This window comes from Seriola lalandi, unplaced genomic scaffold, assembly GCF_002814215.2.
Source record: "Seriola lalandi dorsalis isolate HSWRI2012SDOR001 ecotype SW California unplaced genomic scaffold, Sedor1 jcf7180002052042, whole genome shotgun sequence".
NCBI classification, from domain to species: Eukaryota; Metazoa; Chordata; class Actinopteri; order Carangiformes; family Carangidae; genus Seriola; species Seriola lalandi.
Window position 1 is genome coordinate 238916 of NW_019522595.1, and position 16395 is coordinate 255310.

At 40.1% G+C, this 16395-nt stretch overlaps 4 protein-coding genes across 4 annotated transcripts in view; 2 read left to right on the top strand and 2 right to left on the bottom strand.

Moving 5' to 3' along the window:
- The window catches only part of fancm (FA complementation group M), a 39491-nt gene extending 37250 nt beyond the window's left edge, over positions 1–2241 (top strand). Inside the window, exons 22-24 of the mRNA XM_023399531.1 lie at positions 82–436; positions 1210–1504; positions 1616–2241. Of these exons, the coding sequence (XP_023255299.1) occupies positions 82–436; positions 1210–1504; positions 1616–1742 (777 nt within the window). The 3' untranslated portion in view covers positions 1743–2241. The remainder of the gene's footprint in view (positions 1–81; positions 437–1209; positions 1505–1615) is intronic.
- A 265-nt stretch (positions 2242–2506) lies between these two features.
- On the bottom strand, positions 2507–9824 carry slc25a29l (solute carrier family 25 member 29-like). Its single transcript, XM_023399532.2, has 4 exons — positions 9432–9824; positions 7848–7891; positions 6632–6715; positions 2507–5681 (listed from the first exon to the last, which is right to left on the bottom strand). Exons 1-4 carry the CDS (start codon positions 9463–9465, stop codon positions 4911–4913), a joined length of 933 nt encoding a protein of 310 aa, XP_023255300.1. The 5' UTR covers positions 9466–9824; the 3' UTR covers positions 2507–4910.
- A 1554-nt stretch (positions 9825–11378) lies between these two features.
- Positions 11379–13763, top strand: slc25a47b (solute carrier family 25 member 47b). Its single transcript, XM_023399536.2, has 5 exons — positions 11379–11412; positions 11527–11598; positions 11793–11975; positions 12424–12691; positions 12872–13763. Exons 1-5 carry the CDS (start codon positions 11383–11385, stop codon positions 13147–13149), a joined length of 831 nt encoding a protein of 276 aa, XP_023255304.2. The 5' UTR covers positions 11379–11382; the 3' UTR covers positions 13150–13763.
- A 1-nt stretch (position 13764) lies between these two features.
- The window catches only part of wars1 (tryptophanyl-tRNA synthetase 1), a 4257-nt gene continuing 1626 nt past the window's right edge, over positions 13765–16395 (bottom strand). The window contains exons 4-10 of the mRNA XM_023399517.2: positions 16364–16394; positions 16068–16250; positions 15849–15949; positions 15351–15463; positions 15085–15258; positions 14846–14986; positions 13765–14645 (exon numbers count right to left, since the gene is read on the bottom strand). Coding sequence (XP_023255285.2) covers positions 14487–14645; positions 14846–14986; positions 15085–15258; positions 15351–15463; positions 15849–15949; positions 16068–16250; positions 16364–16394 — 902 coding nt within the window. The 3' untranslated portion in view covers positions 13765–14486. The remainder of the gene's footprint in view (positions 14646–14845; positions 14987–15084; positions 15259–15350; positions 15464–15848; positions 15950–16067; positions 16251–16363; position 16395) is intronic.

Genomic DNA, 16395 nt, shown 5'->3' on the forward strand with positions numbered 1-16395 from the left:
TATCTCTAAAATTTGCTCCTGAAAACAATTTATTTGAAACTTAAAAATATCTACATTTGACATTTCATTTCCCATGTCCAGGCAACCTCTGCCACCTCCTCAGTGCCTCAACCCCAGAAGTCCATCGGTCAAGATGTGTCGGTCAGTGAGTCCCCAGCTCCACCCGGGTCTGTCTGTATTCTGGTGGACAGTCGCTGCATCAGTACTGGAGTGGACTTGATGACCAGCCTGCGCCAGCGCCACGCAGCCACCGTCCACGTCTGCTCACTTGACGGCAGCTACTTCATCGTCAGCAACCGCATGGCAGTGGAGAGGCACAGCCAGTCAGATCTGGCCGCAGTGCAGAACCGGAAGCGATTGGTCGAAAGAGTGAACAGCCTGCAGGGACTGTTTGAGCGCATTTGTCTGATTGTGGAGAAGGACCGTACCAAGTCAGGTCAGTCCGTGTATTGATTTTGTAACTTAATAATAAGCCTTTTTTTTTTTTTAATATATAATATACACTGTGTATTTTGCTGTGTATTTTAAGGCTTTTATACATGGTTTATAATTGGTTACTCCTGTAATTGTTTATGTTTAGTTGATGTGCTTTCTTACTGAGAGTAAGATAAGAAGATTAAAACCACTCTCATGTGGCTATACTAAGCTTAAGTTCTTGTCTGTTTTATCTGTACAAAAAACCCAAATGTAGTTGTGACAGGTTGTGGTGTTATGGGAAGTTGTGCTGGACTGTTTCTTAGCCGTGTGCAGTGACTTCCTGGAGTCTTGTCTGCTCCAGGCCTGTCTGTCATTACGCTAGTCCAAGAAATAGTCCAGCACATTTTTACACTTTGGTTTTTGTGCGGATAAAATAAACAAGACGGAACATGTTAAACAGTGAGCTGTAGGGCGTGGTGGTGTGGTGGGCAGATTTTGTCATCTTCAGTCAGAGCCAGGTTAGCTTTTTCCCCGTTTCCAGTCTTTGTGCTAAGCTAAGTTAACCAGCTTCAGGAGCTAACTAGCTTCAGGAAAGGAAATAAGTCTATTTCCCAAAATGTCCAACTATTGCTTTGAATAAAGTTAAATGAACTAGCCTATTCCAGAGATGTACACAGCTATACTGAGAAAGAGAATGCTTAATGCCCTCAGGTGTAAAGAATAAGAAATAATTCAGATTTCAAATTTGATCAACTGTGAGATCATATTTGTTTCCGATCATCACTATCTCAGGTGAGGCCTCACGTCCATTTCAACGAACACGTTACTATGACGGCACATTAGCGGGCCTGATGCGCACTGGAGTTCGCTTTCTGTGGAGCGATGGTGCTGAGGAAAGTGCGGGCTTGCTGGCCGACCTGGCACGACTGGAGCAGCGAAAAGGTCAGGGCATCAGTGTGCCGCTGGAGGTCAAAGGGCAGCACAGGCAGCAAGCCCTGCAGCTGTACTTGAGCCTGCCTTCAGTCAGCTATGTCCATGCTCTCAACATGAGTCACAACTTCAGGTCAATCAGCCAACTAATAAACAGGTAAAAGAAGTGTGTGTTTATATCATGGAAAGACAAGAGCCTGATACCTTCTTTCCCCTCTTGTTTACACATCATAACATCTCCTCTCATTTACGTGTTTTCCTTCTCCAGCTCCATTGAAGCCATACAGAAAGGAGGCTGCATGAGTCAATCCAGAGCTGAAGAGGTCTACCGCGTCCTGCGCTACTCCTGTGACTCCTTCCTTATGAACACATCCAAAGCAGGAAAAACCATTTAGCAACCTGGGGGAGGCTGACTAGGAATTCCACAAGCTGAAATCATCTCTGGTAAAAAAAAAAGAAAAAAGTGGAGATTAATAGTGAAGTATCTTTACTTTTCCCTGCCCTTTGTTTTGCCTTCTTTTATTTTCAGTCTCACATCAGACCAGAGGATGCCAGTTTCTCTGCTATGTGCAGTAACTGTTCTATCAGATGTTGTATCTCAATGAGATAAGAGCCTCAGGATATGGCTTCAACCTTTTTGCACAAGTTGAAGGGGAACCCAACTCAACCTGATATAATTATTATATAATACATTGGGTTTATCTATATAAGCATAGTATTTGTTTAAAAATCATTTAAGACTTGTACTGGCAGTAATCCTGTCAGACAGTATTAGACAACACTGATCATAAGAACTCAATCAATATTTGAATAACTTATTGTTTTTGCTACAATAATGGACACTTTTGTTTACAACTGTACTCTAATTTCTTTAATAAACTGATATTTTTTTTACATAATTGTCAGTGTTTTTGTGATTGAAAAATATGGATGAGCACAAAATGTAGGTAAAACCTGTGATTCCCAAGTATAACCACTAGAGGTCAGCCTTTTATATCTTTAAAAGGAACATGTGGCTCAGCACATGTCTAACTCATCCATTCATTCTGTTCATTATTTTTATAGTATGTCTGATTGCTTAGAATCAGCTTTCAATTTTTAAAACTCAAATGCTCAACATATTGTAGTAAAACTGTATCAAGATCTGTGTCTTTCAGGATATGAGAAAAGAAAGTGGCTTTTATTTCACCATTCTCTTAAAGAAATACAGAGTGGGCACGCTACTTTGGTACAAGATTTTGTACATAGACAAGTACAGAACAAAAAGGCAACATTAGATAATTAAAGCACCCCTTACACAAAGATGTCAGCAATCATGTATCATCCACCAACAAAGTCGGACAAACCTAATATATAAACGAAATATAGAAGTAAAGTCTTGAAACAGAAATACAGAATTGTAATGAGGGTAAATTTAAAGCCCAGATAAATTTCACACCTTCATAATTAAAAAGATGACATGAAAACATAAAACACCAAATACACAGTATGTACACTTATGTCATAAGACAACTCCAAAGCAGTTTCATACCTGCATTTCTGACCCTACAGTCCCAGTCTTAACTTTCCCACTCACTGGTAAAGAGCAGTTTACAACTGCAAATGTAGACATGAAGGTGTGTAGGGAAAGTAAAAGCTTCTGTAGTTTTGACATCTGTGCCACCTGCAGGCCAGTTGATGTTTGATTGCAGCTAACATGCAAGTTCACATTTAAAACCTGCAAAATGTAAAGAGTTTTCACTTGTGCAATTATTTACTGGATAGAGTACAGAGGTCACATTGCTCTGAGTGACACGGTCTGTGCCCTCTGTTAGTATGGAGAGGGAAGCAGGGGAGTCTTAACTTCAGATTTAGAGGTTTTAAGACAACAGAACCTTTCTCAAAATATGTTGGTTCTATCTTTGGTGCTGAAGCTTTGGACAAGGGAGTATTTCTCAGTTATAATAACACTTGCAAGCCTGGTGGTCAAATGTCTGAAAATGTCATCATAATGTTGTTTCAGGTTAAAACATGTATAGAGACGGAAGTAAATGATTAAATGATTTATAAAATCTTTCTAAGTTCACATCAGGTGTTATAAGCCACAAGCTGGATTTTATTTCTAGTTGACTATTAAGTAGCTACTGGAGCTGATGTTTAATCATTATAATTTTGCTAACAGGTAGTACAGTTGTACTGTCTTAAACTCAAAAACAGAAGCTACAAGTGACAAAATATGCAGGAGCTATTAACTTGCTCTGCCTCCATTATGGTGCAGGTTACCGTGTACACAACTGGTCTGACAATGCCTCCTTGTGGACAACATGGAAGATTGTGCTTCACATCTAATGACAGGAAGAGGAAGGTTTAAAAATGCATTTAGGATTTTAAAAAAGCCCACTTTTTAAATAAGCTATCACTTTTGCTCAACACTGTAACAGATTCTTACATTAGTGGTAAATACAAAATATAAAATCTATTGAGTGTAAAGTAAAAAATGGGATTGCCAAAAATGTAACCATTTTCTTATACCATAAGGTGCTTTCTTTGGACACTGCACAATGTCCAAAACAACATTACAAACTGCATCAGATCTGGTTTTTACACAACGATTGTGTCAAATAATCAAACATTTTAAAGAAATAATTACACATCATTATTCTTTCTGACTTCTTCTAAACTTTATGTCCTACTGCAATGGGCAACATCTGAGCCTGTAATATGTTCACTTTAAATTTCAGAATCTAAGGTATTATATTAAAGATGGACAAAGAACTGAAATAAAAAGAAGACAGTTGTAACCTCATACTCGATTAAAACGTCAGGCAGCAGTCACAATTTGGATTAAATTCCTATGACTTTTCATAGGAAAGCACATACACAGTTGTAACATCAGAAAATGAATACAACCATATCTATATAAATGTACATGTATATGTACTTGTAACCATTACATCACAATGTTGAAATGCTGTGTTCACATAGAGGTAAACGGGAAGGGGATGATTTGACCTGGACGCAATGGAGAGAGTATTATGGATTGGTCAACCACTTCAATTTAATACATGTTATTTTCATTGATTGGAGTTTGCAGAGAGGCACGGTACAAATGCATTCATTTTCACCAGCATGCCCAAACCTTTTTGGTAATCCGTAACTGAGTGATTACTCTACAAGTTCAGGCTTGTTGGTAATAGTGGAGACCAGTGTTAAAATGACTTCCAGGTGTAAATCGTGACATGAACACAGCATCAAAGACAAAGTGTTTCTATGACTCCGAATTTTAGGGAGAACTGTAACCGTAACTCTTGTAACTGTCAAGTTTACTAAATTACTTAAAACTCAACATACCATGTATAAAACCAAGGATGTTTAAAAAGAGACTATATTTACAAGTGCAGATTTTATCTTAAAATATATATTATTTAAATACTACGTGGTCACTTGGATGAAGCTCAGTGGACAGATGCTTACCCAGGATGGATACCAAGCTACAGATCAGAGACCTGCAGGAAGTTGCAAAGTCCATCTACACTTGACAGATTTGCTGATGACTGTAGTAATGCTCACTGCTGCACAGCGGCTTACATGCTGGTTGGCTGTGTCTGTGGCTGCAGAGGCTGCAGCTGGACGGACTGTGGCTCAGAGTCCTGAATGCTACACTCTTCTCCCTCACGCATGTACATTAAAAATAGAGTCACAGTGGCAAATGTGGTAGCATTCACTGGAAATGCACGGAGCAAGGTGGATGTGAGTCCACGTGTGAACACCCTCCACCCCTCTTTCTTCAAGCTCTGTCTGACACAGTCCATAATGCCATTATACTGGTTGACACCACCGACCCCATCTGCCTGCAGACGCGACTTAATCACATCCACAGGGTAGGTGGAGATCCAGGAGGCGATGCCCGACATTCCACCAGCAAACAACAGCTTGGGGATCATGTACGGGTCTTCTGGCTCACAGCCCAGGGAACGTGTCAACATGTCATACGTGAGAAAGTACACACCAAAACCAGGTGTCTCACGCAGCAGGGTGGTCACCATGCCGCGGTTGATACCTCGGATTCCCTCCTTCCTGTAGATTCTCACCAGACAGTCCAGGGAGTTCTTATACATCTTCCTCTTTGACTTCTTCTCTCCTGTGCCCTGCAACTGCATGCGCGTCTTGGCCAGCTCCATTGGGCAGCAGATGACACACTGGATGGCTCCAGCAGAGGCTCCAGCCAGGAACTGGTTGAGCGGTGTGTCGCGGCCAAGCTTGCGCATGGCATTCCCCTGGACACCAAAAACTATGGCATTGATGAAGGTCAGCCCCATCATCGGAGAGCCGATGCCTTTGTACAGGCCGAGTGCCTACGGACACAAAGACATTACTGGGATCTGAGGATTTGTTTGCACAAACCGGTGATTACTGCTCACAAGTAATGTGACACGCAACCATCAGCTCACAACTGTTTTGATATATGGCTCAGATACAAATGGCACCTCTAATAAAGTCTTAAGTTAATATTTTCCATGTTTCTTCAGATCTGAATTGACCTCTAAATGATCAGATGCTCTCAACTACAAACGCAAATAGTGTGAGCTTCTCCAAACTGTTTTTTCTGTTCCTGTAGGAATACAGTAATAAGAGTAAGAGTAACTGTAGCAGTGTGTGTTTTACAGTCACACTAACAGAGGAAAACCTCAGCAAGTGAGATGCCAAAAGTTATGATAAAACAGCATTTAACATGTCAAGTGTTAAAGCCCTTGGGTTATCACAGAGGCATTGTTGGAATGCTGAAAAATGATGTAACCACACTGATACTGCTAAGACAAAAACATGTACAGTCAAATGTTCTAGTCTGCTAATCCCTTTTAGTCCCCGAAAATTATCATCAAACATTCAAATTAAGCTGAGAAACCACTTAACATTCTAATATTGTCCTGTTTGAGGAATATAGTCTAATGCTTCCATGAGAAAATTCAGTCAAAGGACTGAGCATACTCCATTAGCTCAAATGCCACGACATCCAAATCTTTATTTAGCCCACGCAGGAAAAAGGTCCTCACCAACCCTGACTAACAGATGCACCCCCCAACCCCCCTTTCACCCCTAACAACCCATGTTAGGAGCATGCTGTCTGATCCCGGGCTGAGACTGTAACTGGACACTTAAATCAGTGCGGTGGCAATTCTCCACATTGGCATAGTAGGGAGCACATGGTGAGAAGCTACACACAGTTTTAAATGCAACCCAAGAATCATTTGATATAAAGAGGAAAAACATTAAGAGGCATTCACAACAACAAGCGCAGGCTTACCGACTCCTGGCGTATGATGGATTGGAAGCAGTGAAATGTCCCACGGTACAGAGGTTTGTCCACATTTTGAACTTGAAGCCGCACCTGTGGATGAGAAGTCTCATGTTAGGGTTCTATGACAGAGTAATAAAGCCAAAGAGGACCACAATAACTACAAACCACATATTGGAATGCTTAAGGGGGTGCAACATGAGGGAGAAACAAAAACATTAACCGGGAATAAAGTTGTATCTAAAGGAAAAAATGTCTTCTGTGCTTTATATTTCTATAGCTCAAGACAGGACATTGGGTGAGAGAAAGAAAGACCTTGACCATACTTACTAGGTCACATTTCCGTGGAGAGGTTGTTTATTTCTCTCTCTCATCTACAACACAGTGACACTGTTGCTGTTAAAGACAGCCTCCCCCGGCCCCCAAACAGACACCAGCTCAGGGAGAAACAACATTTAAAGCAAAGTATACAAGAGCTACAACCAAACTATTCATCATCCCTGTGTGCCTCTAAAGTGGATGCTGCAAATTCACACAATTTAATGCTATATCAAGTGAGTGAAAAAAAAAAGAAAAAAGTTGTGAATAAAATATTTCTATATTTGCATAACTTTCCAGTTAGTTGAAAATGATGACTGTACTGAATTAGGGAATACCACCGTTATTCAGCAACATGACAGTGACTTGATAAATGATAAGTTCACTGAAATCTATAAGGAAGTGAATGCACCTTTAATGATTAAAAAGCTAGGCTTTCAAGTAGCTTCAATGAGCTGGAACAATATTGCTAACTTGTTTGATTGTGGACAACAATACAGAGTTAGTAATCTATTAAAGGTTTTACTCTTTCTCTAAACTGTATGCAGTACTTGCTTGCTGACAAATACTTACATTTAAATAGGAATTTTGGAGACTCATTCATTCGGTTTAGTAGTAAAGAAATGGAAAATGTGATCTACAAAACTTAAAACACAATTATATGCATTTAATAGATCTACAAATATCTTTGTCCTAATATTATCCCTATAGTAATCAGATGGCCCTTTCCTCTTGCCCAGTTTAGCCATTCCTGTTGTAGGCTGACAGTGTAACTTTGGGTTATCTGGATGCAAATTCAGGCTGCCAACAGAGTGGTCTGACTTACAACATTTTAACAGCACAGTTACTGGATCATGAACATTGCCTAACATGAGTAAATAGTGGAGAGGATGGAACAGACACCCACCTTCACAGTGTCAAATGGATGTCCAACCAAAACACCAGCAGCACCTGAAAAAGACGAGACAGAATTTAAAATCATATATATATATATTTTTAAATTGAATCAAACTGTCACCGTCTTCTTGTCCTGCTAAGAGCAATACAGTTGTACATATTTAAAGCTATATGGTACAAATACAATGTAGCCATCACGGTTACACGCTGCAACAAGAATATGGTTTGTTTTCGGGAAGCAAAATGGCTTATGATTAAGTAGCTCATCTTGCAACAGTGGACAGCCCGCCCATCGTGAGACTGATCAGCTGGTCACTGCACTGTACCCAGTGACGAAAGCTTAACAGTGTGCTGTCCTTGACTTATGCCAAGGAGACAAAAATCCATTATATAGCAGCAACTTCTGACCATGTCTTATTAGGACTTATTAACCTAGAATCATCATCTCTTTATATTCAATTGTAACAGGATAGTATATTAGTATCAATATGAAAGATTTTATATAAATTATATATTTTATGATTGAAAAGTTTTTCAAATCAGATTATTATTTCAAAGGTTGTATGGCACTGTTGCACTAATCTCTAGTTTATGATTACAAATTATACACACACCTCCTGTTCTTACTTGGAAGTAACCAGCTTGCTTTGGGAAAGGCTTTGGCATGTTTGAATCACTGAATGAAAAACAATGTATGGCAGTAGTGGAGTGAATCCAGAGTAGTTTTTAGGAAATATATCAGTGACTATGGTGAGCACAAAATCAGACTACATTGCTATATGCCTATGTATTACCAGACTAATGCACAGAGTCCCAACACTGAAGTCCAGAGAGTCCTCATTTCAATGAGGTCCTAGTTAATTAAAATGAAAATTCAACTCTATAACGGTACAGACAACACAATTCTTTGACTGGGCTCTCTGGACTTTATCTGGGGTACTTGGCGTACTGAAGTTTGGGAAGACCTGGCCTTGGGCAGAGACAAAACAGCTGAGAAGCTTCCCAAGGGGTTTGGGATAAGGGTTTAATGACAGTGGCTGCAAGCTGTAAACTCCATTCAAACAGGAAAGCATGAACTTAACCTTTGGTGTGCCTTTTCTCTAGAGGGTTCCTCCCTCGTGTGGAATGGAGAGTATTTAACAATGCAGAATGGGAGAAACTATCATTTAATAACCGTAAAGATAGGATGATGCCATATCCTGATAGTTTTAATACTGTTGGAGACCAAAATGAAATTTTCCATTTTGAGTAAACTGGACGTGTTTAAATTTAGTTCACATGGTTTTAGCCGTTTCCTAAATGCACACAAAAAACACTCCAGTGTATGAGCCACAGGTGTGGAATGTAACTTCAAACTTGTAATTACATCCGGGTTTTTTATACATAACTCTGAAAAAAGATCATGCTAATGATTTGAGCTTGAGTCTTTAACCTGCAATTCTAGTTTGTAGTGTTTCTCAGACGTGGCAGCTGGGTATAGATCATTACAGCCTGACTTGCAGGAAGAATACAGAAGGAACGCTTGCTAATGCTAATGCTAGTAGTCGTTAGCTCCAACTTGTTAACCTGGCTGCTAACGTGGCTAACTACTTACCTCCTACGCAGCCCGCAGCGAAGTCCAATGCCATTCCCTCAAAAACTCTTAACGGCTGAAACTTGTCAAGCTAACTCGGCGGATGACAAATCTGTAGGTCAATTCACAAGCCCTAAGCGAGCACTTTGTTTTCAGTATCTGCCTGAACTTGATATTTTACAAACCCCGGCTTGGTGTTCAGCCGAGCTGGTACCCTCTTTTGGGTTTCAGACGTTGCTGATGCTGAGCAAACGGAAGATAACGATCTCCTGCGGCTAATGATAAGCACTGGGACTCGGAGTCTGAAACTTGCTTCAAACTGTGACAGATTTATTTTGCTGATGTGTCCTCACTCTCTCACTACAAGACGCGCTCTTTCTGCCAAATCTTTCTATTTCTGTGCTGCGGTAGGAGGCGGGGGCTCAGAGCAGAGGAGAGAAGCGTGTTTGGCCTTTTTAAGGCAGCCCAATCGGGTTACTTGGAGGTAGACAACTCCCAGTCGCTGCTGTCCGCCCCTCACACCCATTGGCTCCCATCGGGCAGGGCCGCAGAGGAGAGTTTGAAACGGTCACTGCTGATCTTCCCCACCGTCAAAATCAACACTGTTATCACAGTGGTCCTAATCGGCATGTGTAATATATGACTGACCAAGTGGGCTACTTAAGCAGGGTGCTCAGGAGGCCATGTGCAGTATATTGTGCTAAGTTTAGGACACAACATCAGGAAGCCATGTGCAGTCTGATGCAATTCAGTAAAGCAGGACAAATATCTGAGATTTATAATCACGTTTGATGATACTTTTAGAGAAATACCGATTTAACTCTAGCCTGTGTTAATTTACAGTGCATTGGTAATAGTAAGATACTGGCTCTCAAAGATGGATCACTACCTGGGTAAAGCAGAAAACAGGTCAGTAGCCCTAAAAGACTTAGGTTTACTCCACATAGACTGTATATAACAAAACCCCAGATCATTTGGGTCAACATAATTTGATTAACATTTGTACCACTTAAGTGCATTGTCAACTATGATAGGTCTTCCCTCCCCCATCCTGAGCTGTGGACTCCTGTCAAAAATAAGGTTTTAAGATCTCAATTGTTGCCGTCTAATACAGCAGTCCTATAAATCCTACCAAATAAGTAAAATATTGTTCTGTGTCAAGTAATGAACACATATTAGCTAAGCGTAAATAATAACTAATAAGTGAGTGTATATACCGTATATCCGTATATGCATATACTCTATTCTATATATGCTTTATGAACAGGTGCAGCAGAAAGAGAGGAGAAGGAGAGACAAACAGGTGTGGGAGCGGCTTTAAGTCTAGAGATTAAGTGTCAAGATCATCAAATATTTTGACATTGGTTCATATTTGTTTTAAAAATTTTGTTATTTACACAGAGGCTGATCGAGTAGTCTGTTTGAGACACCAATAAATGCGAACACGAAAACTCCACAACACAATATTGACGTACACGCCCAGTTCTGACGTTTAAGTTTACGTCATGACGCATAATAGAGCCGGCTAGGAGTTCTGTGAGAGCTCATTTGCTCAGTTTTAAGTTAAGGAAAAACATTTTGTAGACACTTTCAGACTCAACAAATTGTATACAGAGCTTGAGTGCACATGATGTCGGGATTTGGGCTTTTTAGTAACACAGTTTAGTTGGTTGCTAGCAACCAAAAAGCTAAACTATTTACTAGCATATGCAGCACAACAGAAGAATAATGGACTTTATTGCTGGATCTGCAGGAGGTATGATTATATTTTAAAAACTTAGACTTAGGCTAAAAAAAATTGAATATTTTATTTTATTTCATTAATATGTATTATTTATTTATTTAACTGTTTACACCTAATATTAGTGTTGCTGGCTGACTTGTACTGGACCTGGGGAACATTCATTGTACTCCTCAGGCTTTGTGTTTATCATCTGACCTGATGCTTGTGTTTGCAGGGGCATTTGGTGTGATGGTTGGCTACCCTTTTGACACTGTTAAGGTATGGTTGGAAACACACACACACACACACACACACACACCACTCATACTCTCCTTGCTGCTGCTTGAAGAGTCACATCTTGAAATCCTTCTCTCCTTCATGAACTCTTTGTAGGTGAACATTCAAACCCAAAACATGTACAGAGGAATTTGGCATTGTGTCCAGTCGACATACAAAAACCAGGGGGTGAGTGTCTCAAACTGTAAAATATTGTCAGTGACATCTGATTTTTCACTATTGTGGCCTAGTTTAAACTTTCTGTGTATCTACACTGTGAATACTCCCTGAAACCCCACCACCTGTCTATATAAACGCACATCTGGAACACTATCATCCTATTATTCTTTAAACCTGCTGTGCTTAACTGTGTCTTCTCTTAGGTGTATGGTTTCTACAAGGGCATGACGATGCCAGTCATAGCTGTGTCCCTCAGCTTCTCTTTGGCGTTTGGCACCTACAGGAATGTCCTGCAGTATCTCTGTAAATTACGGCATGGGACACCCGAGGCCCGGCCTGCCACATGTGATCTCTTTCTCTCAGGTCTGACTGGAGGAGTTGCACAGGTAAATATTTTTTTCAAAGTGTATTTATTGATCTTTGTCTGGAACCTGTCACACTGATTTCATATAGTTAAAAGCATTTGAGACCAATTCAGATGTTTCTAGAAGGACTTCCACCTATACAAAGAATATTTGCACATGTAATTGCTGTTTATATTTGTTTTGCAGCACGTCTCATGTAAAGCAAATACATTTAATTCTTTACAGCCTGGAAGAGACTTTAACATGCGTCTCCTTTGAATGACTGGAGGGTAGTTTCCATCCAATAACACCAAACAACCAAAGCAAAGAGGCAAAGACCTGTCTGGTGTAATATTTGTATTCTTGTTATTTAAATCTTGGAAAAATATTGAAATGCTTTGTTTTTCCGACTTTTCTGTGTTTAAACTTTCAGGTGGAATCCAGATCTTTAATTTCAAAATACTTCAATACCTTCATTTCTTTTGCTCAGGTTTTACTGGTGTCCCCAGCTGACATGGTGAAGGTGCGTCTGCAGTGTCAGAGGGTTGCATTTTCGAAATTGACAGCAGAAGCCCCGAAACCAAAATACCATGGCCCCATCCACTGTCTGCTGACCATCGCCCGTGAAGAAGGAGCTCTGGGCCTCTACAAGGGAGCCCAGGCTCTGGCACTAAGAGACGGACCCTTCTTTGCCACCTTCCTCACTAGTTATCATATCATCTGTGAACAGCTGACACCTCCAGGACTGACTGAACCAGGTAAATCCAAACACAACTTACCTGTTAAATATAGGAGTAAATCTGCTCTAAAACACCCAGGATCTGATATTAGTATTGAAAGTATGGATAGCACAATTGGGAGCCAGTTGTCATGTTCTTAGTAAAGTAACTATTAATGTCATTGGAATCATATCAGACAAATGTTTCCTTTTCGTACAGAGTGGAAAGTGGTGCTTCTGGCAGGAGGTCTGTCAGGGATGTGTGGCTGGTGTGTTAGCACACCAATGGATCTGATCAAAGCTCGTCTCCAGATGGACTGGATTGGGCAGCGGAGGTACCGAGGCTTTTTGCACTGTATCACAGACAGCGTCCGCTCTGAGGGTCCTGGTGTCTTCTTCAGGGGTCTGAGTCTCAACTGCATGCGAGCCGTCCCTGTCAACATGGCAGTCCTCTCCTCGTATGAGATAGTGATGCGCCTGCTCAAACAAACAAATTAACTCGAACTCGCTTTTCTCACCTGAATGTTCATAATGAAAGGGGAACACACCAGAATTTTACTTTCCACATTTGGACCTGGGAATTCTGACAAGGAAACTTCAAATAATGCCGCAATGAAGGATTTTCCTGGAAGGTTGTGCTGAATAATATATTTACATTATTTTTGTATGACACAAAATTATTAAGTAAGTAAATGTTTTTTTTATAAAGAATATTGGAGGTGTGGAGTTGTACGAAACTGACAATGACAATCTGTTAGTGAAGTGGTTCTCAGGCACCTTTAGTACTGGTTCAAAGTGAAGTAAGACTTCAGCAAGACAATAATATCACAGAATGCCTATGTTGATATGTTTGATGGGTGTGATATTGTGGGAAAAATGGGTACTCTTTCTATTTAACCCTAGAAATATTAAAACAATATTATGTGCATGCATGCACTAGGAAACACTTAACACTGAAACCAGGTGACAATGCCGCCATCTGTAGGACATGAGGGGTCACTCAATGCTTTGATGAGTATGAAATTGATGCAAATCATATGCTATGGCATTTACAGTCACCAGCTCCAGGTATAGGATATGATTACATTTTTAAATAAAACATGTTTTCCAAAGTTTTGTTGTTGAAGTACAGTTTTATTTTTAGTCTGGGCATAAGTTGAATGAAACCTCTTGATTTAAACCATGCTTAGAGAAAAAGCTGATTCAAATCTCCTCACAATTACATTTGCTTTAATTTCCTTAACGAAGCCAGATGAAGACTTAATGGTATGTGCTCCAACTCTGAAGAGATTAACGTATCATAATATATCTCATATTATCATATTACACCTCTCTCTTCACACCATATACAACACACCTGTTTTGATAATCACAAAGTAACAATTATTGTTCTGAAGGCTTTTTTCCTAAAGTAAAATAAGACCTTTTAACAAACATCCTGCAAAGTGGATGTGTAGCTGTGTTACTGTTGGTCACTGCGCAGATTTTGCCACAATATGCACTGTACTCCTCTTGAATCTTCTTTTGCTCCTGAACCGATTTCGCAGTGCTGCAAACACTTCATGAAGAAAAACATGTACATTTAACAAGTAGCGTGAAGGCGTGGGCAATGCCATGCTTAGTTTTGACACAGAGAAGCAAATAATCTCTAGTAATTAACATATATACTTTTTTTTTTACATTTTTCTCCAGTTCTGATGCAAACTGTATGAGACAATGTAATATGTAATGAAATTACATTGCTTTTAGATGGAAAAAAGATAGATGCATTGATCTTGATCTTGTATTGAGATTAACAACATAATGACCCCCGACATCTCAGAAGCTCGAGCAGACTACAACTTAAAATTCAAAGGTCTTGGAGTCATGAACTGCTTTACTGTCTCATCTGTAACTTGTTTGCGTCTCTCTTGATGCTGAGTGATCATCGGCTGCAGAGTCTCAATCAAAATCTTCTTCAATTCTCCTGTTAGCAGAGCTCCACTTGAATAGTCCTGCAGAGAGAAGAGGTGGGGTGAGGGTGCAGAAAAGAATTTAAGGAGGGTGAGTGAGCAAAGAGGAATGATAAAAAAAAAAATAAAGAGCTCACGGGAAGAGACAAATCAGGGAAAACAAAATACATAAAGAGTGTGATTAGCAAAGGAAATTAAGCCTGAAAAATCATATTGGATTCCCTTGTTCTTTACAGCCTCACCTGTCTGATCTTCTCCAGCTGCTCATCGTCCTCCAGGAAGAAGGTCAAGTACATGAAGGCGACGTCTACGTCTGGGTTTCCACCGTACTTCCTGTGCTCTTCTACTGTGTCTTTCCCCCCCGAAAATGCATGTTTGTTGACCTGTAAGTAACAGTTACACAGATCAGCTATTCAGCAAACATAGGCAATACAAATCTGACTAGTAAGTAGTGACTTGTAATAACTAGTAATAGCAGCACCTTGTTTTTGATCTGTTTGGGTGTGTCCGTGAGGAAGATGGAGGAGTTGGCGTCACTGGCGCTCATCTTGGTCTGCGCCCCCTGCAAGGCGGGGAAGAAGGTGGAGTGCAGCAGTGCTGGTTTGGGATAGCCAATCCTTGGAGCTACATCACGGGTCATCCTGAAGTAAGGGTCCTGCATGAGTGAGAGGACAGATACACGCATTATTTTAACCAATGAATGCCAGTACATAGTATTGTTATCTAATAATGCAGTGCTGTCCCGACCTGGTCTATGGCGCAGGGGATCAGACACTGTATGTCCTTCCTGCCTCCAAAGATCTGTGGAAAAGAGTTACTGAAGGACGGAGCTGCCTGGATGGCTGGGAAGCTGATCTTTCCTGGACGATAAAAAATAATAAACACCATAAAATACCAAAATACAATCACACTTCAGAATCAGGACATAATGAAGTAAAACCACAAACAACAGTATACTGAAACATTTTGTCCATCAAAAAATTTTAACTAATTTTAAGTACCAAACATTTACAGGTAATCATATATGTGAGATTTGTTATGTATGAAAACATCTGTACTTGAAAACAGCTCTTTGAGCTCTGGCAACCAGCTATGAGCATTTAGCTTCTTACAAATTATATCATAAGAAAATGATTTGATCAGTTACAAAAAGTTGTAGCATTAAACAGTTAATGTAATGTTTCTTCCTCTTACCAAAGTATTGGTTGTATTTTTTTGACACTAAAGACTTTTCAGATGTCTTACCAATGCAGTCACTGTCTGTGAAGCCAAAGATGCCTTTGACCTGGTTAAATGTGACATGCTTCTGGATCTTAACCACATTCCTGTAGAATTCAGGACATGCTCTGTGGAAATTAAGTCAAAATTAGTATATTAAAAAAGTAAACAATTCAGATAGCAATAGGAAATTATATGCTGACTCAGTTACATGAAAGGTGGATCATTCATTGCTAATAATTTTACCCCATGTAGTCAAGGTCAGAGAAGATGAAAGTCTTGTTGACATCAAAACCACACGCGATGATGTCCTTGGCATTTTCCACAGCGAAATGGTGGCAGTCTTCTATTGTTAGATCCTTCCACAGATACTTTTCATCATCAGTCAGCTGGATCACCAGGGGGATGTCAAATACATCCTGAAGCCACCTGGAGAAATGAAGTAGGTTTCAGTTATAAATTACAATCAATAAAGTTAAAATCTACAAGTAAGATCAGGTCTACAGGTGAAGGACTGAGATAACTTGGTGAATAGAACTCACTTGGTGAAGATGAAGGGGATGAGGTGACCAAC